At 31.4% G+C, this 26,831-nt stretch overlaps 1 protein-coding gene across 1 annotated transcript; it reads left to right on the top strand.

Moving 5' to 3' along the window:
* The first annotated feature begins 10 nt into the window (after positions 1 to 10).
* Positions 11 to 26,397, top strand: LOC130446313 (uncharacterized). The gene is made up of 6 exons (XM_056782490.1): positions 11 to 618; positions 14,493 to 14,785; positions 14,847 to 15,071; positions 15,228 to 15,703; positions 16,825 to 17,033; positions 19,178 to 26,397. Exons 2-6 carry the CDS (start codon positions 14,493 to 14,495, stop codon positions 19,313 to 19,315), a joined length of 1,341 nt encoding a protein of 446 aa, XP_056638468.1. The 5' UTR covers positions 11 to 618; the 3' UTR covers positions 19,316 to 26,397.
* Positions 26,398 to 26,831: the final 434 nt, after the last annotated feature.

The raw sequence follows: 26,831 nt of genomic DNA, 5'->3' as shown, positions 1-26,831 counted from the left end.
CTAAATTAATAAGTAATTTAATTCTATTTCGGTAATATACGTTACTTTTCAATGACTGTTGTGTTATTTATATAATACGTATTTTTCAACCACGGAAAGTTCGTAGACTTTACTTATCATGTTATTTAATTGTAGTTTCCAATTTCCGTTGCTGCCATGACACTATTTTATAGCTGTTCCCGGCAAAATCGTAAAGTTTACAAATAAATTAAAAGGCAGTACTTATTTTTCGGGAAATAATATAATATTTATTCCAAATTTTCTACAATTACATAACACTGAATATTTAAATTAAACAATTTAGTTCAGTTTTACTGGAATCCTGGACTAAATTAAATATCAAGCGCCATTGCCATGTGCATGTGTAGCTCGATGTAGTAGACCAACATGTCGGTTTATTCGTGGTTACCAATCACAATTGCGCGGGAAACACTCGTGACTGGCGGTAGCCTATAGAAATCGAGCGATTTGAATTCCCTCTTCGCCTTGTTGACTACCTAGAAGTTTTGTTGTATACAATCGTTGGGTGTACAGTGCTGTCAGTGAATATAACTTATTTTGTTCTATTTTGATGAAAATACTATTAGACACAACGAAAAATTTAGATAATCTGAATCGGTAAGTACAGTATTAATTTTTTATTTTTTTCTTACAATCATTTCTGTTAAAAAACGCAAAAAACAACGTAAATTGTTTCTCTTTAATGATTACTACAATAATGGACTCGACCTAACGAATGAATCCCGCTCTTTTGAACGAGCGCATGTTATCTTATCGGAAATACACCGAACATTTTCTTTGTGAAACTTAATGTTTTATATATGTGTATTACATTGTTACATAACTGGTTCCTTAATATAATAAACAATTATCTAACAATTTCTTTTGGTTACTAATGAAACAGGGTACACCCACTTAGTTTTATATTTTCATTTATCTTACTATAGAAACAGTGTTTAATCATTTTGTTTATGTATTATTGATAGTATTTATTAATTTCTTTCATATTGAAAATTGTATTGGAGGTTTAAATGTCTCATGATATGTTTTTACGACTAGGCGGGAAGAATATCGAGACTTCAAGGTCAAATGGAAGTTAGTTTTGATATAAATCGATGCATCTTGAAAAAGAAGCATTGCCCTCCTAAACTAGCTGACTATAATAAATAGTACTACTGCGTTATCCGTGTATACTATACAAAATTACTTCAAATGTACAATAGAAAATAACGTTTACCTGCAAAATTGTCAACTTTTACAAAATTTCATGGAGTAGCTGCTTAAAGGGGCGATGAATTTCTTGACTGAATGCCTATTATTCATTTTTTACTTTCTTGTTGATACAATGAATTTTCAAATTCCAATGCACAAAATCTAATACTTGATAGCAATATATAAAAGTTGTTAGTTAAAGCACTCATTTCATTTTTTATCAATTAGATATATCCCAATTATTAATAAATAAATATACGTCCTAGTCTTATATATATATATATATATATATATATATATATATATATATATATATATATATATATATATATATATATATATATATATATATATACTTTATTCTTGTATCTTTAAAATAATTTGTACATAATTAATAAAGGTCAGAAACAACTAAATTTCTATAAATATACCTAAGTAACTGTTCGGCTCTTTCACCCTTCTTGTATTCCTATTCCCCCTCGATTAAGTGAAAAGCAGCCATCTGCCAGGTACAGTTCCGACCAAGAAAATCCGGTATGAGGATGTCCTCTCTCTTCGTGTATTTGTATTTCTCGCTAACCTTTTCCAGATGCGGATGGTGTGTAGCTGCTTTTATCGATTTTGAAAGTGAATTTATTATGAATTCATTAATTTAGTTCAGCTTTGAAGAAAAATTATATTTTTATGTCTAATTTTTAATACTACATAGGAACGAAAAAGGAAATAGATAGATATGTCTTAGATTTTTGAGGTCATTAACATATTTTTAATTCTTGTATAGTAATATGATCGACAACTTCAAGGGCAGTTCCTCGTTTAAGTTATGAATATACAGAGTGACACAAATGTTAGAATGTAATGTAACTGTGATGAATATTTAAAATGATATTCTAGTATTCAAGTATTTTATCATCAATATATTAACTAGGTAATAGGTTTAGACTAATTATTTTTGTAAAATTATAATAAGAAGCATTTTTGCCGTTTCATTAAAAAACTTATACAGGTATAGTTTGAAATATTTTCCGATGTACATGCAAGGACTAAGGCATATGTATTTCGATACTGTTTAGATAGTGTAAGATTGCTATAAATGAGCAAATTTATTTATATTCATAGTGAATCTTTAACGCGATGATCCTTTCTATGTTAGTGTTAAACTACCGTGTGTATTTGATTTTTATAATAGTACTTATTGAATATTTATTTTGACGTTTTTAATGAAAAAATAATAGAAAACGTTAATTATTGTTAAATGTTTATATCAATACCTCAGTTACCTTTAGCTAATGAAAAGAAAGTTGATATTTAGAGTAGTGTTCCCGACCTATCCTATGTTCTTTCTGAGAAATATTTTTTTGGCATTATTAACCTGTTTAAATAGGTTGTAGGTCAGAACTAGTTGAGGAATGAATAATAAAACAACAATGTTTCAAAGATCATTCAAAGAAATACAAAACGACCTTCTTGAATGCATGCTTTATGTCTAGCAAGTCAATGAACCACTTTTAACAGAGCTGTTTGAACTATACAAGCAAACAGAAAAAGCAATAAGCCGAAGATTAAGTGCCATTTTACGAAATATTCCGCTGTGCAAGTTTGTGAGGAATGGGCTGTTTTGCTAACATTAGAAAAAAGTTAGCAGAGCCAAAGCCATGCAAGTTAAATATGCAAAATCAATAGGTAATTGAAGTAGAATGTTTCCATAATCAAATGCTCCGCTGTTCAATGATAGAAAATGTTTTTTTAAAAAATTTTTTCCTATTTCTGGGCGTGACGAAAAAAATTACTTTTTCCATGTTTTATTAGCAGAACACTATCATTTGTGAAGAATTTTAGACTCACGTGGCCTCGTTGGGCCTGAATAATTAAATGCTCGATAAATGATAATTAAGTTTTGCGGGAAAATGAATTTTTCGCAGATATTACTAAAAAAAAGACGTTTTCCGGATTTTTTAAGCAGAATACTATCTTTGGTGAAGAATTTTAGACTCACGTGGCCTCGTTAGGGCCTGTATAATTAAATTTTGCGGAAAAATGAATTTTTTGGAGACGTTACTAAAAACATGTCTTTTTCATTGCTTTTTCAGCATTGATGATGAATTATTGATACGTGTGACGTCCAAAAATAGCAAAAAATTTTTTTTAGCATCGAACAACGGAGCATTCAATTATGGAAGCCTTCTACTTCAATTATCAATTGATTTAGCACATTTAACTTGCGTTGCTCTGTTAACATCTTTCGAAAGTTAGCAAAAACTTGCACAGCGGAAAATTTCGTAGTGATGCACTTAATTTTTCACTTATTTTTTCTGTCTGCTCATATTGTTCTGCTCACTACCGATGTTCTGTTATCAGTTTATGGTCTTTTCCTGATGGTGGATTTAAACAAGTAGATGAATTATTGAAAACAAGCTTGTCTTGTAACAGTTTATTTTAGCCAAAATTTATTTGGTGTATTCCCCTTATTGATTTAAATTTCATCTAGATACAATATATTTCAACTTTGGTTTCTCACTTCTTTTATTGTTGTTAACTTATGAACGCCCAGAACTTATTTATTTTTTAAAAATGTTTTTAAGTTGATATTTCTTGAACATAGTCTCAAATGAATAAGAAAAAATAGAAATAAAAATTTCAGTTACGCGCCCTGGCAACTAAAGTTGCTTCTGGTCACTCGAGGAGTCACTTCTACAAAGCAATGCCAGTTCAACAAATTTAGTGTAATCAGCGTTTAAATTAGGAAAATTATTTTTATTGATAAAAAATGTTATTACAAAATAATTAATATATAGTTAAGATTATCCACAACAATTTATATTTCATGGTAGATGGTACCCCAAAAAAAAATCCGGGTGGAGTGAAACATTGCATATCTTACATAAGTAAATTGTTCGATTTTTACATATACTTTATATTTAGATTCCTCTTCTACAATCGAATGATCTAACCAATCCAAACGAAACACATTCTCCCTGGAATTGCAAAAGATCTATGTTTAATTCTAACCGGCTATGCAATAACCATCTTTGCATCATGCAAGTAATTATGGTCCAGAAAAAATAAAGCCACTACAAATTTTTGGACTTTAATCCAATCCTCTATGTGGATATGAATTGGTCGCATAAATCGATACTCAGAAATCGATAGGAGCATTTGATTTTCTTTTTCTCTGAATAGGTATACCGACTCGCGGATTTTGGAACCCAATGAACACATTCTGTCAAAACTATAACAGAATTATTGTCATTCCATCAAAACAAAGTTAGGATATTATAATTTACTTTATTTTCATGTAATGTCCCTGTACCTCCAAAACCTTTTTCTGTAATTATATTTATAGTTCTTTAGAAGTGAAAAAATTGTCAAAAAAATTCGGCTTCCCGTCCCCAATTCGGATTTTTCGGCTACATCAGCCCTTTGTCCGAACACGGTGTGTCTAGTTTGGTATTTGCATCAATGTTGAAGAATTGTCGGACTATATATGATAAATATATAGCAAAATACAAAAAATATGTTTTCTTGTTTAGTTTCTCCTAAAAAAAGTTGGTTCACTCAAGAGCCCAGCAGCCACTTTAATTGCATCAAAATTTTGAACATGAAATTTTCATAAGTTAAATTTTGTTGTCCATTTTTTCGCCATAGTAAAATAAAAGATTAATGAGCTACTTAAAACTAATAGCTTTGTTAGAGAGAAAGTACCTTATCCTTATTCTTACTCAAAACATCCTGCTTTCACTATGAGTCACATAGCTTTGTCAACAAAACCTAACCTTTTCAGTCGTTACCTGAGAGACCCCTTTTAACGTTGAAAGTATTTCTAATAACCAAAACTTGAATCTTATATTCCTAGAAAAATTAAGTAACTCTATTCAGATTCTTTCTATTAAAACTTTTTGGAATGCTTTTTCCAGTGAAAACCTATTTCGTTTAAAAGTTTCCATAGTGTGCTTCCACTCATTTCAGAGTAATCCTTATCATCTAGAATCGTGGTAAGAACTTTGCCTACTGTCGGAACCTAAAGAACGCAAGCATTTTTTTTCTTTCTTTCAAATGATTTTCTATTTGAAACTATGGTTTTCAGGGAGCTTTACGTGCTGTTTGAAATTCGCCACATTTCTCTTCTTTAATAACTCTGTAGAGAGAGAAATTTTTTATTGTCAAAAAATTGTTACAATTTGTAGACAAAATCTTGTAAAAACTAAAAAACCAAGCATAAATATAACTAAATAAAGGTAAAAATAAAACAAAATTTCAATATAGAGAAGATATGAACAATGAATAACAAAATTATAGGTAATAGTAGTAGGTAACAATTAGTATAGCAATTAGTTCATAGGAAAATTAAACCATTATGCAGCATAATCGGAATTAAATATTATTAGATTAGGAGTCGTTTAAAGAGTAGTAGGCACTTTCCAGTAATTATACCCTCAAATTATTGCGAAATGCAGGAGAAGATAATATCGGATTTGATTTCAATTGGCAAGTGATTGTGCTTTTTTTGTATTGTAAAATATTGAGCCCTTAACTAATTCTGAACGTGTACTAGGTAAAGTAAAGGCCGCGTTCCTAAGTGGATAGCCGTGCAACCATCTTTCTGTCAGAATATTTAATCTTTTAAAGAAGTCCCGGTAGTGAGCCCTGCTGTTTAGTCCGAGTGAATATCTAACAGCCCTTTTTTGTAGTTTGAACATTCGCTCAAATTGAGTCGCACCACACGTACCCCCGTAGGGAAGGGCATATCGGAGATGCGACTCTATAAGAACATAATAAACTGTTCGGAGGTGAATAAGTCGAGTTCTTTCGAAACTGATCTCGGCGCAAAACAGGAGGATCTTAATTTTTCAGATAAGGCGGCAATATGTAACTCTTCATTTTAAGGAATTGTCCACAACAAGATCTAAGAATTTTACAGATTTAACGACGTCAATGGTGGTGTTAATCAACAAAAAAGGTTGCAATGTATTTCTATATGATATATTAAGACACAACGATTAAAATCGCACTATGATTTAAGAGTAATTAGGTCACTAAATTTAGTCTTATGAAATGCTGTGGAATCAGGATTTCTCCAAGAGAAACTAGTATCGTCTGCAAAATGATATATTTCACCACTGATGTCTAGATAGGCGAAGAAAATACAAAATAGTCGTAGAAAAATCACAAAAAGCTGTTGCACATTTGTTACGTATTTTATATTTAAACAGAAATGATAAAAGCCTTTTTTGACCAATTTTTCTACGATCTTAGATAACATGGAAAGCAGTGCCATTGGGTGATAATTCGATGCTTGATTTTTATCTCCTCCTTTATGCAGCCGTCTTAAGGCAATTAAGAAAAGTTTCATTTTGAAATGAAACATTAATTAAAGTGGTAAGGTGATTTAATGTGCAATCGGGCAAACTCGAAAACATTTCTAATGTAAGTCCATCAGTTCCAGATGAGTATTTATTTTTGTCATTAACTGTACTGCGGAACCCTGCTAAAACTACGGGCATAAAGTAGAAACTGTGTAAGTTAGCATTACACATTACAATTACATTCACAAAGTAATTATTAAGATTATCTGGTGAAGTAGAGATTATGATCGATGGAGAAGTCTTAATTTATTCCACTGGGTCATTAACATTTTTGCATAAATGCTTTTCTGTAAATGATATAAAACAATAGAATATTAATGTTTTTCAATTAACTGTTGAAGATTTTTACGCGTTTACGTGGCGCTTCCATAATCACACTCGCATTCACAATAGACTGCACACTGTGTAAGGCGAGTTGCAACTAATTACTAAACTAAACTGTTAAGAATATACAACTTGGCCATCTTTACTAAATTTTATGGAAAGAGATTCTTGGTATCGAAATAAAACAAAATTTCTAACCTTTCTTGACAAATAGATACTAATTCAAAGAAATATTATACGATTATGTAATCTTCAATACATAGGTCTTTTGGCCTGTCCAAACCTTTTTCTATTGTTCTCTATAGCTTGTGGTTATAATAGACCGAAAACTTACTACATTAATTTGAAATATTTAAAATTACCATTAGAAGTTTAGGTTATACCACATTCTCGTACAAAAAATAGACTAGGTGAGAATTTGATTAAATTGATTCAATTTCAATTTTGTATTTTTGCGTAAACTCGCATATTTATATCAATTTTCGAAATATTCTTGTCTGTATTCTATCACTTATTGGCTTATATTTTCTTTTTTTTTTCATCTATTGTTCTATCTTCCTGCTTTTCCATTAGATTTGAAACGAAAGTTAATAAATAATAATTATTTATGGGTGATGTTCATTTCTCCTATGAATCTTAATAATTACAAAAATTTTACATGCAGAAAATGTTTCTCGTATTATCACTATTTACTTTACGCCTATATAACTTGACAAAATGACAAACATTTTATTCATATCGCACTTTATCCGATATAACATGAATATCTAATTGTAGAAATAACTACAGTAGGTATACTTACAATATTTAATTTCTAAGATTCTTAAATAAAGTTTGTTGACCTGCTGAAATGCGAATTAACAAATTAGTTCTTTATGTAAATGTTTTCTATACCAAGGTCAAAGTGTTTGTAAAATATTCAATGAAAAAATCATAGACCATATTTTCAAAAATACAGAGTGGATCATAAATTTTTGTAACCGTTTAGTTATACAATATGTCTCTTATTTTATGCTCCATTAACGTATCGTCTCGGATTACCTAATTTCTGTCTTATATTATTGAGACTGTAAAGAATCATAAATCTACCTATTTAACTTCTACTTTCTATCGTATTCGTTAAGATTAGTTGTAAACTGACTGTCCCCTGCGGAACCAACGTTTTACTTGAGCGATTCCATATGTCCCTTAGACACTTGAAGTTCCATCAACTTATCAAATTACTTACCCTTATTTTTGTAATGATGTGGCTCTAACGACCATAAACATAATCGATTATAGCTTTTGTGTACAATTGGATTAGTATTTAAGGGAGCATATATACGCATAGTGTGTTTTTAATAGTCTTGACATGCAACGAGTACAGTTGTCACATTATTGAAACCATTTTATTTATGTTTTATGTTAATAAATAGTTGTTATTGTGATCTACCTATTCAACTCCTACTTTCTATCGTATTCGTTAAGATTAGTTGTAAACTGACTGTCCCCCGCGGAACCAACGATTTACTTGAGCGATTCCATATGTCCCTTAGACACTTGAAGTTCCATCAACTTATCAAATTACTTACCCTTATTTTTGTAATGATGTGGCTCTAACGACCATAAACATAATCGATTATAGCTTTTGTGTACAATTGGATTAGTATTTAAGGGAGCATATATACGCATAGTGTGTTTTTAATAGTCTTGACATGCAACGAGTACAGTTGTCACATTATTGAAACCATTTTATTTATGTTTTATGTTAATAAATAGTTGTTATTGTGATCTACCTATTCAACTCCTACTTTCTATCGTATTCGTTAAGATTAGTTGTAAACTGACTGTCCCCTGCGGAACCAACGTTTTACTTGAGCGATTCCATATGTCCCTTAGACACTTGAAGTTCCATCAACTTATCAAATTACTTACCCTTATTTTTGTAATGATGTGGCTCTAACGAACATAAACATAATCGATTATAGCTTTTGTGTACAATTGGATTAGTATTTAAGGGAGCATATATACGCATAGTGTGTTTTTAATAGTCTTGACATGCAACGAGTACTGTTGTCACATTATTGAAACCATTTTATTTATGTTTTATGTTAATAAATAGTTGTTATTGTGATCTACCTATTCAACTCCTACTTTCTATCGTATTCGTTAAGATTAGTTGTAAACTGACTGTCCCCTGCGGAACCAACGTTTTACTTGAGCGATTCCATATGTCCCTTAGACACTTGAAGTTCCATCAACTTATCAAATTACTTACCCTTATTTTTGTAATGATGTGGCTCTAACGAACATAAACATAATCGATTATAGCTTTTGTGTACAATTGGATTAGTATTTAAGGGAGCATATATACGCATAGTGTGTCCTTAATAGTCTTGACATGCAACGAGTACAGTTGTCACATTATTGAAGCCATTTTATTTATTTGTTGTTAGAGCTACTTTCGTTCTGTTCCTCGCTCTTGGATATTTAGTCAGAGTGGATCGCTTCACAGGAAAACAAACTACGTTCTGAGTAAATCAATGATGCTTACGTCATTACTCGCCGTGTATTTCAATCGTATTACAAATTACATAATATTAATCAGTTTAATTTATAGCAGGAATCCCTCAAGACAGTGTTTTGTGATCAATACTGTACCTATTATATATATTTGTGTCATCCCGGTTACGTAAGTGTTGAACTAGCTACATTTGTAGACGACACTGCAATACTAGCTGTTGGAGAATGAATTCTAGAGGCGGTCCATAATCTTCCAAACTCAATAAAAAAGATATCTAGACTAACAAATAACGTATTAAAATCAATAAAGGAAAATATGCTCATACCGAAGACACAGCCTGCAGGCTCAAAAACGCACCAAGCCTTTTGAAATTATGTGAAATATGATAGCTTAATAGTTCAATAGTTGTTAGAGAATAGCGAAGGGCGCATAAACTTCCTTCAGTGATCCATTGAGAATACTTGTTTCTCTCATGAAAAATTAATCAGTATCCAAGTTAAATACAATTAAATAATTGGTTAAACATTTTGAAGCAACCGGCAGGACTGGTACTAAAAAACAAACAGGGTATACCTCGAACAACCTTGCATCGGATATTGAAGGTGGACTTACAACTGCAACGATTTAAAATACAGATAGTGTAAAGAAAATGATTTGATATTAAATAAATCATCGTCCATACGATGTTCGATTGTTTTAGCAACTTCAATAACATTTTCTTCTCGGTTGAACCTCGCTCGAAATGCGTCTTCACAGTATACATATAGTTCAAGGCTAGCGCAAGGAACTGAATTGGTCATCTTTGAATCAAAATACAAGATCTCCATACTCTTAGGAAAATTACTGAGGTTTGTATAGGAACCTCTCTAGAAATCACATTTACATTCTTTCCTCTAACCAAGAGACTTTGAGGGTTCGAAGTCCAAGCTAGAGCAAGAGTGCGAACAAACTCTAAAAGCACTAGATAACAGAAACAATGTAATCCTAATAATGAGGAAGCACACAGCCTTCCAAAAAGGGGACAACGACTCCATATTTTCGATCAGAGCTCCACTGTGACCTCATGATTTCACATTAACAAATTGAATGGATGGCTGAAGAATCAAATGAAGTTTTATTGGAAGAGTGAGGAACTTCTCGTCATGTCCAGAAACGACATTAAACTGGTGGTAGATCTTCTGACAGGACACCGCCTTGTCAAATACGTCCTTAAGACGATAGACAAGACATAGAACAACTGGAGATTCTACAAGCAAGTCATAGGGACAGTAGAGCATACTCTGGGAGGAGTCTACAAATTTTGAAAGCAGAACCTTCAGATGCAGAGTCACGTACAAAGTATCTGTTAGGTATAGGTATAGAGCTTCTGAATTCCAAAAATACTTCTAATCCAAAATTTACGTGGTCTTTGCGGTATAATTTCTTTTTCATCTTTGTAAAGATTTCTTAAAATTATTCACATGAAAATTGGAGACAAAAATTTCGACAAATGAGAAACGGACGTACGTATACTGGTCTTAGTCGTTAAGTATTGCACCCATGGATCTCCATGTATGAGCTCTTACTGCATTTGTACTATGAAATTTTAATTCTCCCTGGAGATACTTCTCACAAAATGAATAGAAACTAATAAGAGCACTAAGTTTTCGAACAGAAGCTTTTGTCTACTAATCTTGTAATTGTATCCCCATAAAACAATCGGCAACCACCGATCCGGGATATGTTTCGTTGAGATGATTGAGACAACTTTGTAAAAAGCTATTTATTGGGCAAGAATAAATAAACAAATAAAGTGGTTTCAATAATCTGACTCGACGGATATTAAACTATCACGAACACAGTAGCCGTGTGCAAGCTGCCTTAAATCTAAACGTATTTAATAATAACTAGATATTAGGTAGGTGAATTTATGGTCCTTCACAGTCACAAACAAGACAAAAATAAGGTAATCCGCAACGACACGTTAATGGAGGGTAAAATAAGGGACACTTTGTATCACTTAACTGCATGATAAATAGATCGTAGTGGTTCCCATAAGGAGTGGTGAGATAATACCTTGATATCGAACTCACCTCGTTCCACTTTATGAAACTATGTTAAAATACGAAGGAACGCTTGCACTTTATAAAAATAACTAATCGAGCAGCCCCCGTATTCGTTCCAAACACAATTTATTTTTTAACTTGTAAAATTATTCGAAGACGTTTGCTTACAAAGGGCTAATTATTATTTTCAAATTCACTATCAGAGGCATTCGGATAAATGTGGCATTATTATTTATATGTTAATTTAAATTATGAAGAAATACTTAATATACGAAATTGGAGACGTGGAATTCTGATAGTTCCCTTCTTCTTCCAAACAATCCTTTCACCGAATTCAAATAAACAAGTTACTCTAGTAACACGATGTTTTTATAAATAGAGTATTTAGTTTTGTTAATGTCCCAATTTGTGTTTCGTCGTAATCAGAATCAACCAATTGACATTACAACATGATGACGAATTTTATAATAACGTGTTGTAATGTAAATAGAATAAAAGTTTTTGGTTTATCTAACATCGATTTACTGATAAATCAAAATTAAACATTCTCCTATATAAATTGATGGATCTCACGTATATTTAAAATTATTTATGCATCTATAAATACACATTTTTGGAAACTTTTATTAGAAAATAATGCATTATACGAGTATATATCTTGGCTCATTGTGTTCGTCAATTATAATTATTTTTAGCTGAATTATTCAATGTACCGGACTATTAGAGGTCAATCACATCCGATTTTATTGTCGGAAATAAAGAAATAAAATCAATGTTTTTTTAAGTTCGGAAAGAAAATACCGAGTGTTGAGAATGATTTAAAAACTGAGATATAACTTAATAAATGGAATAAATATAAAATATAATACAGTAACTATACAAGAAAAATTTATTCTCAACCAGTATTTCCTGAACGTTGTTTAATCAAAAATTGCCTTCTAACGAATACTTTCTCGCATAAGATATACATTTTCTTAAAAATAATAAATTTATAAAAGAGGTATCTACGCCTATGGTAGATCAAACAAAATTATCAGCAAGGGTTTTTATATAATAGGCGGAGAGTTGGTAACACTGTACTGTACTAGTAAATTTTATTGGCTTTTAGAAAAAAATCACGCAAACCACTTTTTCTTGCCGGAAGAGTCTGGGATACCTATTTGAATTGTGTGATTCGAACCGATTCCTGGATATATTTTTTGTGACGGCGTTTTTATACAAAGGGTCTATTGACCAGTACTTCGCTAATTTTGATAGTTTTCAGAGTCCCATCCATAAAGAAATTCCAAGAAATATCTCCATTTCTTCTAAGTTAGTACTAGTCCATTTACTCATTCGCGAATTTCTGCTTATATTCTGCTGACTTCTTATCACACAACTGAGCTCTCGTTGGACCAGTGAGGCCCCGATTTGTTAGCGATATCTTGTCAATGAATCAATCATCTCTCTCGGATGTGCATTTTTTCTTCCGGAACCGCGTCTTCGATGAAAGTTACCAGTTTGTTGTTAACGACGATAAGCTCTGGAAACAACAGAGTGGCTCATGTTCAGTGCACTAGCCACTTCTCCCCCTGTCGCAAAAAGGGTGATCGCTTTCGCAGCTTCCTCACTTGTGTCTATTTTCAGCCTTAATATATTGTTGGACTGTAAAGGCAAAAAACATAACAACACTACACAACAGTCACTCAAAAAATTGGCTTCAACTAAATCATCACTTAAAAATGTCTTTTAGACTAAAAATTTATAGATTGTTCCTTTTCAAAATATGATGGGCGAGATGATTATATGAATTTAGAATTTTTTTGTATCACAGCTTATCTATATACGAGGATGTATTGATATCTAGGTAGCCTAGACCAGTTCCATGCATAAACAAAATATTACGTTACCATAGCAACGAACAATAACTTATTAGAAGTGTCAGTGTAAAGTTTGACGTCAAACCAGTAAACCAGTAAATCGAGCCATCATCAAGTACCTATATTTAAAAGGGTTAAGAGGTAAGCAGATTTAGGAAGATATGTTTAATACCCTTGGTGATCAATGTCATTCGTATGCGACCGTGAAAAATTGGACTGCAAGCTTCAAAAGAGGTAAATTTTCCATTGAAGATGATTGACCGATCGGGAAGGCCAGTTTCTGTGTCAGTCCCCGAAAATATCGATGCAGTTCATGATTTTATCAGACCGTCGAATTGGGCTAAAACGGATATCTGAATATTTCATACGAACCCGTTCATCATATAGTTCATGTCTATTTGGACATGAGAAATATTGCTGCAAAATGGATCTCCAAATGTTTGAATGTTGACCAAAAGCGTGCAAGGGTTGAAGCATCGCGTTCGATCTGTGATCGATTTGAAAACGATGCAGACTTCTTAAACCGAATTGTTACTAAGTATTAAGAAGTTTCGTGTCCAAAAATCTTCTGGAAAAGTTCTTGCTTCAGTTTTTTGGAATTGCCATGGAGTAATCATGATTAATTTTTTGGATAAGGGTAGAACAATAACTGGAGATTACTATCCAACATTACTGACCACTCTACGGTAAAAAATTAAGAAAAGACGCGGAAAGCTATCCAAATGTGTTTTGTTTTTGCAGGATAACGCCGATACTCACAAATCTCATGTTGCTATGCAAAAAATTCATAATTTAGAGTTGGAATTACTATAACACCCCCCTTTTTCACAAGATTTGACTCCGTCCTACTATCATCTCTTTCCTCAACTGAAAAAAAGTTTAAAAGGTAGTAAATTTTCTTGAACACGAGGAGGTATTAAAAGCTGTGGAGGTCTGGTTTACAGAGCAAGAAGAAACATTTTTTTTGAAATGTCTAGAGACGTTGTTGTAATAAATGTATCCAATTAAGAGGAGATTGTGTTGAGTAATAAAATATTTTGACATTGAAAGTTTGTTTGGTACTATTGTAGGCTAGGAATTTTTCAATATATCCTCGTATATACATAAATATCTCATTTCGTTTTAGTCCATAATCACAATTTCATCCTTCAACTTATATTTTTAATAAATTGATGTATGTTTTTAGATGATGTCGGCAGCAATGGACATGTTTCTTAGCGCCACGGACTCCATTTCCTTCCCAGATATTTTAGATATCGATATAAAATCCGAAATAGATACATTAGTAGGAGGACATAACGATTTCTCAGGGTTCAACTTCAACGATATGCCTCCTTTAGAAATTGAAGACGTACATGACATTAGATGGTTCAATTCGAATTCAAATCATTCAAATTTAGATTTTAGTGGAGACGACGGTCCAACAATGGTCAATCCCAACGCTGTTATGCCAGTTATGTCCTCAACTCAAAATATCAGGTAATTCTAACTCATAACAAGCTAAAAATATCGTGACAATAATGGTTGACAATTTGTTTAGGTCACCTTCCCCTCCCTTAAAAGAAAGTCATCTGACCTTTTCGCCCGCTACCATCAAAATTGCTGCTTTGAAACCAGATAACGCCTCAATTAAGAAGGATTTAACAGAAAGATTAGAAGAAATCGAGAAGAAACCTGTGATCAAAACTGTTACTAAAGTGACACCCATATTAGCAAAACCAGCTATTAAAACCATTGGCAAGACTCCAACTATACTTACGTTTAGGTATGATATTGATAAAAGATATTAATAAATGAATACCTGAATAATTTGATAGGAAATTAAACTGAAAATCTTCTACGAAACAATTTTCAATACTGCAATTAATATCTTGATATAGTTTATTGAAAAATGTTTGAACAAATTTGTTATTCTTTTTAGAAATGCTGTAAACCGAACATTAGGTCCCTCCATCAACGTAACACATTTAAATAATATAACAACGTTAAGAACAGTAACGCCACCTACAATCAACCGTAAAGTTATAAATTCTAGGCCGATATACGAAGACGACGAACGTACTTTCCCTAAACCAGCTTACAGTTATAGCTGTTTAATAGCAATGGCTCTAAAAAATAGTAAATCTGGTAGTTTACCTGTATCAGAAATATACAATTTTATGTGTAGACATTTTCCTTACTTTAAAACGGCACCAAATGGCTGGAAAAATTCTGTAAGACATAATTTGTCTTTAAATAAATGTTTTGAAAAAATAGAAAAACCCGCTTTAAATGGGGCTCAACGGAAAGGCTGTTTGTGGGCCATGAATCCAGCGAAAATTAGTAAAATGGATGAAGAAGTACAAAAATGGTCGAGGAAGGATCCTCACGGGATCAAAAGGGCAATGGTTAATCCCGGTAAGCAAATATTTTGTTATTCAAATTCTTTATAAATCACTGATTATATTTAAAAGCATCCACAGCTTAATCAATTGTTTTTTGGCGTATTTCCAACCAAAATTCCATATACATCAATTCTCAATTTAAAAATAAAAATGTTGTTAATTTATTCATCAAGGCAAACAAATACATCTTCCTCAAGTTGTTAGAGGATACTTAAGAGTATACTCATATCGTAACAGACAATTCCAAGAACTCTTGCCAGACGATCTACCGATAATCGTGGATTTTTGTGTAACAGTATAAACCATCAATCCAAATTTTTTTAAATATATTATTTAACAGATGGATGGATGAGAATTAACAAGTTAAATGGGTCACGTCACATTATTGTGAGAAATAAAGTTATTATGTATTATATTTATGAAACTCCAGTTATTATCAGCATTAAAAAACATGTTTTCTTAGACCATTTTAAAGTCTCCTATATCTGGAGTTCAAAGTGTCTAATTAAAGACCAACAGTGGTCTTCAAGAATTGCTGAATCCCATTTGCCTTGGTAATTGCTTTTCAATTTTTGTGATATCTTGATAAAAGCGCTTGCCTTGGTCATCGCTTAAAGCGTCCACATTTTCCAGAAAAAACTTGAAGTGGAAATGTAAAAAGTTGTTTAATTATTATTTTGTACATTAGTGCCCCACATTCCTTAATTGTTGGTCTATGTTAGTAAAAATTATTAAAATTTGTCTAAAAATTGATTTGAACTTCAAAAAAGCTTCCATTGAGATAAATTCTCCAAATAACACAATTTGCTTTGCAATACTTCATTCATTAACTTTAACTGTGTATTGGCTGCTCTGTTTGGGATTAGATACTGATAATTTTCAACCAAAATTCCATGTATATCAAGTCTTAATTTAAAAATAAAAATTTGGTTGGTATGTTATGTTAGTAAAAATTTTAAAAATTTTTCTAAAAATTAATTTGAATTTAAAAAAAGCTTCCATTGCATTGTAATGGAGATATATTCTCCAAACAACACACCTTGTAGCCAGTTAGCTTTGTCAAATACATCATTTATTAACTTACTGGCTGATCTGTTTGGGATTAGATAATGATAATGGTTTTTTTTGTTATAGAACATCTTGAAGCTCTAGAAAGAGGCGAAATGAAATTCTCTTGTTCATATGACGAGACCGATCACTTTGGAGATTCTTGCGGCAGTGCTGAAGAACAGAGTGAAGCGTCAGATTCAGAACAGGATGTTGAGGAAGAAGCAAACGTTGTTAGCACCCAATACGAATATATACAAGTTAAAGAAGAAGATATCTCAGATTTGGATATAGAGGTGAATATTATTTTTTAAAAACGTATTATTATTCTTTTGAAAGTTTATTGTACATATATGCTTATTACAACAATGTAATATTTTTTTTTTCAATTATTTATTTACAAATTTTCAGCTTCTTCATGAGGATTTATTTAAATTATGTATTTGACTAAGGGTCGGTATTAGAAAGTCCGGTTGAGCGAGGATTGAGATTTAACCGTTGGTTGAACCCAAGTTTCCGTATTATAAACGTTATCCAGGGGTTGAATGGTTCATTTGAACCTAAATGTTTACATTGATGAACCTAACTTGTTTATTGATATAAATTGAAATTAATCGAAACATTTAAACGTTTTTCAAAGATCCGCTTTTTCGTTCTCAAATTCAGTAAACGTAACACAATAACGTTGCAAAATAGCTACATTGGGATATATGTAAAGAATACAACATTGAAGTAGACATAAAGTGGTACCAACCTGGAACCAGTATTAAACACTTTTACAATAATATGGGGAACACAAGTACGGACAGACAGAAAGATACTAGCAAATAAATCAATATGAAATAAAAAGAAGCATAGAAGTTACTTAAATATAAGGACCTGCAGATCGAAATACAGATTATGTCGAATGTGCTATGAAAATATAGAATAATCATCGATTCAATTAACACTATGGAACACAGTGGGCGTTTGGTGTCCAGCCTTAGCACAAGCACTAAGTGGAAATTTTAATAGTGATATTTTTAGTTTCTCTGTAGTATTAAGGCTTTTGACGGATGTTTGCCACTTTCCATTTGTCGAGACGTATAGAAGAGGTTTATATAACTGTATCCTCTAAAAATGTAACTTCTATCTGAGACTTTTCTTAAAGGTATTTTAAGTTTTGGATGGCTTCCTCTTCTAATAATAATGTCCTTTTTAAAACTAATAAGATTTTACTTTTCTTCTCCTTAATAAGATTCAAGTCAGTATAATCTCTAATTATTTTCCTCTTAACTTGAAGCACTCTGTGTTTTGATTTCAGCTTTTCAGGAGTATAATCATTTAAAAAAAAGCATAAATTGTATGGAATACCATTTTTTTCTTCTAGCATATTCGGTGATTGTGGAGTAGTTTTTTTGTTTCATGTGTGTTTATTTCCAAATAATTGTTAAAACTTCTACCTATATTCAATTGTTTCTGCAAATCTACAGGTTAAATCATAACGATTGTATAACGAGGATTCAATGACATAACTTCGAACTGTCCCTACACAAATTTTTATACACCACTTTTATTTTGAAATTAGTAATGATAAAATTCATATTTTTTATTGGCATAATAATGATTTTAAAATATAAAGAATAACTTGACCTACCTTTCTCTACCTGCAGTAGTTTTGATGGGCTGAGTGGATCATTCTCCTCTACTTCTTGTGAACGTTTGCTGCTTTTTCCTTTTCCTACTATTGTTGGCTTTGGACCATCAATATATTCAATTAAAATAGTTGAATCGGAAGATACGCCTCTGTGTTTTTTTCCCATCTAATAATCTAAAAGTTCAGAAATCAGGTTTTTTGCAATCTACAATATTCTTGTAACTAATAATTATATCCACAAGGGAATGATAATCTGATTCTGTGTTCTTGTTCCTTGCAACTCATCTTTTTAAATTGATATAATATTGAAACTACATGTGGAAGCTTCAAACACTGGGCTTCGCTTTCGACTCGCACACTTTTCGCTGTAAATTTCAGTTCACTCCGATTTAATTGGTTAAAAACTCAATGCAGTTAATTCAAATATGCTTTGGTTGCCCAACGAATGGTGGTAGCAAAAGCGTTATAATACCGAACAGAAGTTAAACATCGGTGGAGTTTTGACTGGCGGTTGAATAAAGTCTAGTCGAACAAAACTTTTATGATACAGACCCTAAATAGCTTTCAAAGTACTACATTGTGCAAGATTATTTTTCTAGAAGATAAAAGGGGTATAGTAAATCATCCTTGAAAGATTGATTTTTTCCTTTAATTTTTTTGAAATATATGAAAAAGAAATATCTCACTATGCGCATTGTTTTGTTGTATAATCAGACATTGTTTTTGATGAAAGCTTACATCACAAACATCCAACTATTAATGATTGACTGTTAAATAATATGGAGTGCCATTAATTTATTTCAGGTATCAGACAACTATGAAGAAATAGAAGATGATCAGGAATTATTAAGAGTAGAGATGGCGTTAGCTCAAAAAGAACTATTAGAATATGAAAGGACTGTGAATAACAAAAGACGGAGGACATATATCCTGCAACATTAAGGAATCAACTATTAGGCACATTATCAAGAATTTAGAAAAAAAATCGATTACTAAATTCTCGGTGATCTTTTTTGTAAGCAAAAGAGCTAATGGGTGATATAAAAAAACTTGTACATAATTCTTCATTATTTCCTGCCTGTGTATCTTTTTAAGGTTTATTAAGTGTTTTGTTTTTAAAATACAATACAAGACTGCCACTACTTTATTACTATAATGTGTTATCAAGATCTGGCTAGAACTTGATCATAAATTAAGCTGTAGTTAGATTTTTATACAATGCAAAATGTTTTGTGGTTATTTCAATAAATTGTAAGCTCGAATAGTTCGTAAATTGTAATAAACGTTTAATTTTTACATCTAGTTATGATAGCATCTATATATTTTTTTCAACGTCTATATGATCCAGATATTGTTTTATTATGTCAATAACTGTCATTTGATGTTCATATTTAGGATTAATGTCAGTTTAATCAGCAACTGCATTTCATTTTATATGTTAAACCATAACCAGATGTTGAAAAACGTTTACCATTCTTGTTTATTAAATGGAGGTGGACTGATGGCAATTTTAGCGATGACAGCTTTATTAATTGTAGATGTGTAGAAAATTATGAAAATATGTTCGCTTACAGTTTTTATTATTAATTAGTTTGTGATCCTCACAATGAAGGCTTCCACAAACTGCCTGACTAAAGGAAAAGAAAAAGCCATAAATATGGTTCGCTTTATTATAATGTTATGATGGAATAAGTATTTATATAAGCTTATGTCATATGAGTGTATTCACATGTTTTAACATACTTTATATAGTACAATAATTACATTTTATTTATACTAGGGGCGTTCTATTTTTCTACTGACAATCATTATCGAAGTTCTATTTATATCATTAATTTATTTTAAGTTTAACAGAATATTAAGCAAAAATAAACAGCCCAGTCACAAAAAAATATATGCTTATTAGTTTTTATGTAAAATAAAATTGTCAGTTTTTCTTTAACTTTGCTCAACTAGAATACAAGCATTTATTATTATCTAACTCAATTTATTATCATTTTTATTACAAATATATTAAAATTGATATTTAATACAACTCTGTCACATTTTTGTTCGTTAATGCCGCTTGACATGATGCAATACAACGTGCAATGCATTAAAAGTTCCAATATTTCTTGATCAAAAGCATGCGCAGATAAAGTTCAGCTGATTGTTTCATGCAAGATCTCACACTTGCAACATTATCGGTTTTGTTCTATTTTTATTGCGTGCAAGCTGCAATTCTAGGAAGAAAACTAGTTACTTTTGGCTTAACCACCAAATGCCAGTCTTAGATCAGCTGACTTCCCGTAAGGCTATGTTATTTTGTTTGTTACTTATGGAATTTTAGTAAATGGCACTCATGATGCAATAGCAAGTGACTTGCATAATGTCAGGCGACGTGCAATATTAATCTATGCAATATTTCGATTTTATGAGGAATTGCATGCAATGAAATAAACATAGTTGACATTCTGTTAATACCGTGTGTTGTCAATATGTAATAATATATATTATTTTAGTATATATGTATTCAATAAACTGAATCATATGCTAAATTGACGCTAAATTACAGGAGGAATAAAATTGTAATAGAGTTGTAGTTATTAATAAGCCTACATTTGAACTTGGTTTTTTACCATTTTTTAGTTTTTAGAATGATAACAAAACATAAAGCTACATAATACATTATTGCGTGGTAGAATCATTCTTTGGTACAGTAAAATCAGACTAATGTTCTCTTTTCTCTTAATCTACTCTTCAAATACTTCTATTAGTTTATCAATTTCGTAATAAACACGCCTTCCTCTTTTCATTTATTTAGGACTAGGAATTATTTTTATCAAGGTTATCAAAGATTTTTCCAGTGTCATCAATTCAGGTCATAAACATGACCTGAACATCACCATCTTTATCCACACAACAAGAGAAAAGATACATAGCCGGACCCAACGACAAAATATTTTTTTTGTTTTATAGTTTGAACCTTCACGTTTTTTTTTGTTCTAATTAATTCAATGATAATAATATTTCAAAAGTTCAATAAATATTAAATAGTTCCATATGATTTTTTTAAGCGAGATCATTTTGTAATATTAGAAGGCGTAACACACATTTTATTTGTATGTAAAATACCCCTGTCACACATTTCGAATTCTATGTCACAATGATTTTGTAAAAAGCCAAAAAAATGAAAACTGGATTTTAGTATTATTAGATACAAACAGCGTTTCTTTTTTCGAAAGGTAGAAAGGAAGAACGCCCCAACATAATTAAGGTTTTTCGTGGCAATATCAGTATTATTATAATCCAACAATAAATAATGATCAGGTTGAAAGTAAATCTTAATACTTTTTATTAGAATATGGGTATTTAAGAAAATTTAATAAAAACAATGATGGATTCTGTGAGTGAACTAAAAATTATGATATAGTTGTTAGATTAGGATAATAATAAAATAAGAACAGTCGGTATACGAAAAGTACAAATATTGAATTTGTTACATGTGGAGTAGCTTTAGCAAATTCATTATTCATTATGGTAATCAGCTGTCATCACATAAAGTAGTAAATGTAAAAATTGTGCCTTGGTTCCTCACTATTAAATATTTGCTATAACCCTCACTCCTCATTTGAAAGGGACCAGTTTCATTGACGAAAATATTTTTCTCTTGTTTGTTAGTTCTGTGAATAACATTAATTTCATGTTTTGAGTTTAAATATAAATTTGAAAATATAAGAGATTTCAAATATATTTGAAATTATCTTGAATATTTTAGTTTTATAATTTATGGGGGTTTCTTGGATTTGTGTCATATTCGTTACGAACACACAGCTTTCTACCACTGCACCAACACTTGGGCAAGGCACAAATTAGGACACGTATAGCACGTGTGAGGTAGCGTGACACGTCACTTACATATTTTGAAAAAAAAACTTTATATTATGATCTCGATATATAGAAAAGCCTCTTCTGAAAAGTAATCATTTTTAACTTAAGCGTTGTTAGAACTTAAGAGACGCAATGCTTAAAATGCGGACTCGTACATATTTCTTAAAAGTCCCCGAATTACTACTGACGTGTCGAGTAGCAGAAGCATAACAGTTTCGCGAATTCAAAAGTTTTATTTGATATTTTAAAACTTGCGGTGCTTCAGACAATTTTAAAACATTAAAACCATGTAAACAATATTTATATACATATTTATTTATTCATATAATACTTATTTTAAATATAATATTAAAATAAACTCAGAATAGTGAAAATATTAGATAAAACCTTCACAGCTTTTTTAAACATACAAATTGTTAGTTACGGCCCTATGGTGTCGCATAGTTCGCACATACCTGGCGCCGTCATTGAACCCTATTTACCGAAATGAATGAGTAAAGTATTATCAAAATCTTTGTAATTAATACACAGAAAACCCATCCACATATACAGACATTTGACATTTAAGTGACTCGCTACCAACGTATTAGTTGAGAATATATGTTGTATAATGTTGTTATAGTGGTAGTAAACAGTGTGATTTCATGATTATCTGGTTTTCCAGATCTATTCAGTCTAAAAAAAACTAGATAATTTTTCTTATTCATAATCAAAACCTTTCAATAAATGGTCATGTATACATTTTGTAGAACCTGATCCTTTGGGCAACGGAGACAACGACGAGGCAGACTCACTTGCCAAACTGGGATCGGCGAACTCACCGATGGGCTCAGAACCCATCCTTGGTAAGGCTAAAAGCGTTGCTACCGCGTCTCTCAAGGGTCTACTCGTAAGGTGGGCTCGACAGAGATTGATAGAGAGACCTGGCATGAGACAAGCGAAGGCACATATAGATGGATTTCGTGCATCTCACACCAAACAACTGCTCCATCTCACACCAAACAACTGCTCCATCTAAACAGGCGCGAAATCAGACTAGTGACTGGACTTCTAACAAGACACTGCCATCTAAGACACCATCTCAACACCATGGGCGTCACGGACGAGAGTGTCGTTGGTGTATGGAGGAGAATACAGCCGCAGACCACGAAACCGCGCGGCTTAAACACTTGGGAAAGCCTCACAACTTCCCTAATGATATCAAAGGGTTCAAGCCAAAGCGCCTGATAAGCTTCTCAAACGACATCGACATTTGGTCACGACAGCGGGGTACGATGGGCCTATCTAAAGACCTAGTTCTTGGCTGTCCACTATTAATATTTTGTAGAAATTTACAAATTGCTGAAAAAATGATACAGTAATTGGTGTTTTTCACAGAACATCTAAATTCCTTACAACTTGAACAAATTAATTTCATACATATTTTTGTTTTTGTTTTAAATCTCGCAATTGTGATATATAACCCATGTTTTCATGGCCTGTTACATGCGTAAGGGGATTTTGCAATCATTTTCGTTCAAATAGGATTTCTTATAATAAGAAATGTTTGATTTGTGATTTTATTAAGTTTTAATTAACACTAATAGTTGTTGATCAAAACTTTTTAAAAAATGCTGTTTTATTTTCAATGTTGTGTGAAACGTAGGTAGATGATATTGTAATTATAAGTTACATATGGCAAATGATGTTAATCCACCTTGTTTGCAAAATTTAACTTCAAACTTTTGGGACAATCACGGCAAGGTCGACTTAAAAATATATTATAAAAATAAAGCGATCAGATGTATTATAAATTCTACATTCAAAATTTTCCATAAATTATGCAATGTTTTTAAAACACCAACACTAGCTGAGGTGCGTTTCAGAGAATGCAATTACAGAATTTACTTCCAGTCTCTGAAGTTGAAAGTTCGATTATTGAAATACGCTTCAGTCAGTGTTCATAGTAAACAGTGTGTTTAACATAAGTATCATGAAAGGTTCCAGAAATTCCAACTGAAACAGTATATTCAACTGATATTATTCATCCTTTGGTAAATATTTCCTGACCATTTAGATACAACTATTGATATTGATATCAATGTCTTAGAGTATAATTGAGCTAATTCCATTCAATAAATGAATCGAAAACAGATTACATATTGAGAAAACTTATTTTTGTAATATTGTAAAAAGGTTACAGACCATAAAATTACTAAACATCAAAAGGCATTGAGCTTTGTTAGTAAAGTTATGCACGTATCAAAACGAATTTTCCAACAGTAGTCTGATACCATATCGATATCCTCTAAGATATCGATATGGTATTGGGTAGATGGTGACATGAAATCATATTTCCCAATGTCTTATAGTCTCTCTCAAAAAATAAACTTCATAATCAAAACCTATTGAGATGTACTTTTGAAAAAATGTTCTTCTTTATTCATCCATTTGTATCTCCCTTATTGTTCAATTTTAGAAAAAAGTAGAACACTAATGTTCACGCTTATTTTTGGACATACTGTTAAGAATCTAAGGAATATAATTCTGAACCAACTTGTATAAGTATACTTTGAAGCTTACTGATGCTCTTTTAATCTCACCAATCCTTCATACATTTTGTACAACTTATTTCACTGGCAACAATAATAATAATGAGTGGGTAATATATAAATAATATTGTACTTCAATAGCACTAATTTCACATTATTCAATATCTCCTGTGGAAGTTCTCTTCAGTGAAGTTGTTTGTTTTCTTTTTACTTTTAACTTCCTCAGACCTTTTTATATGTTTTTCGTGATAATTTGTCTTAATTTTATGTCTTTTTTAATGAAAATCAGTTTCGACATACTTAGGTATCAAAACGTATTCTTTCTATTCATATTTTATCAATAGTTTTTGACAGGTACAAATGCTCACCAGTTGGCGCCTAGAACATGGTGCACTTTGTGCAATTCCGTTTAGACGGAAAAAAGTTTTAACTTTTGAAAAGCACAAAACCCTCAATGTAATAGATTGTAGTGATTTGCGGAGACAACAATACCCCTAAAAAAATTCACATGGTTGAAAATATTTGGTTTCTGGCGTTGGGTATTAAATAATGACAGTTGGCATGATATTTTAGAGTCATTACTTTACATCTGCTTTTCTAGTACCGAAAACAAATCAGGTCCTCATTATGAAGTTTAGGTTTAGCGTAAATCGAACATTTTCACTAATAGCAGTCTTATTCTGCCCTAGAAGTATGAAATTCAGACAAAAAATTAACCATTATTATGGTCAAAATGCTGATTTTCTATCAATTGTTTGTTGAGTATTTTATCATTCACTAGTGTGCACTAGTTATTGTTGCATTCGTGCAAAAACTTTCGAAGAAGCAACTCTTAAAGTAACTTCGAACCTTTTTTTGTTATAAGCATAAGTTTATAATTTAAAAAAAATACTGTTGAACTTATGGAAAGCAAAACTAAAATTTGTTGGATTATCAAAATGTTGCATTTTTTTAAATAGTTTTCGCCCTACCCCGAAAATCAATTGCAAATATTTATCATGTTAATGAAAATATAAATAATATGAATAAAAATCATTTTTTTTACAAAATACTGGCAGAAGCGATCGGGGTTGTGATTTCTAGCAGCCAGAAATTATGTGAAGTTGGTTTTCTGTATTTTTATATGTTAAATACAAAAAACAGAAAAACAAAAACTTTTGTGTGATTTACTGAAAAATAATTGGAAAACATTGTACCTAAAAATTGAAAAAACTCAGTATTCAGTAAATTTCGTACTTACCCGTAGGTGGTGAATATAGTTGTTCTTAGAACAATTTAGAGTAAATATTTAATTTGTGATATACTTATATACATATATTAATCAGAAGTATAAATGCGTGTTTTTATAAAAATTAGGTATCCTGATGTAGTAACAGTTCATTAAAATATATTATAGAAAATAGTACATTACATTGTAGAAAAATGACTGATTGTGATTTTTTAGAAACTAATTTCCTCGAGTTTTTGGAAAATCGCTAATATAGAATTGAATTGACTATTTTAATTGTGTAAATTATTTTTTCTCATTTTTTTAATAAATAGTGTAACAGTATTTGTAATAAGTCCATGTACAAATTTTGTTAGTGTTAAGATTATATTTGGTAAATAAAATGTGATTTTTCATATGAACCATTTTTATTGTAACTGCTCTTCCTACACTAGAAAAATTGAACGTTCGATAACTTCAAAGACTGATATTTTCTATTTCAAAAATTAATTAACTTTTTAATCATTCAGCAAATTGAGATTCTTGCTTCTCTTTGAGCCTATTTACACTATTATCAACATTTGGCTAAAGAAATAAGACCTTTTAATCGTCTACCAGAATGAGAATCCCGTTTGTCTTTGAACCAATTTACTCAATTATCAACCTTTGGCTAATGAAATTTAATCATTCACCACATTGGGATTTTTGCTTCGAATCACATCGATTCATGTATAATTAGCTGAGTTGGCGTCTACTTTTGTCAGATGTTGTCGATTAAAATACATTGAAGACGATTGAGGACAATTGTCACTTCATGTTGATTGATGTCAAATCACATGAATTCATGTCA

This window comes from Diorhabda sublineata, chromosome 7, assembly GCF_026230105.1.
Source record: "Diorhabda sublineata isolate icDioSubl1.1 chromosome 7, icDioSubl1.1, whole genome shotgun sequence".
Taxonomy (NCBI): domain Eukaryota; kingdom Metazoa; phylum Arthropoda; class Insecta; order Coleoptera; family Chrysomelidae; genus Diorhabda; species Diorhabda sublineata.
Note: the sequence above shows the minus strand (reverse complement) of the source record. Positions and strands in the feature narration are given on the sequence as shown.

What these genes read in the sequence shown, in the direction of transcription:
- LOC130446313 (XM_056782490.1), top strand. Translation starts at nt 14,493, where the DNA reads ATGATGTCGGCAGCAATGGACATGTTTCTTAGCGCCACGGACTCCATT. An exon ending in TCCTCAACTCAAAATATCAG is followed by an intron (nt 14,786 to 14,846) that starts GTAATTCTAACT and finishes CAATTTGTTTAG; the next exon opens with GTCACCTTCCCCTCCCTTAA. An exon ending in CCAACTATACTTACGTTTAG is followed by an intron (nt 15,072 to 15,227) that starts GTATGATATTGA and finishes TATTCTTTTTAG; the next exon opens with AAATGCTGTAAACCGAACAT.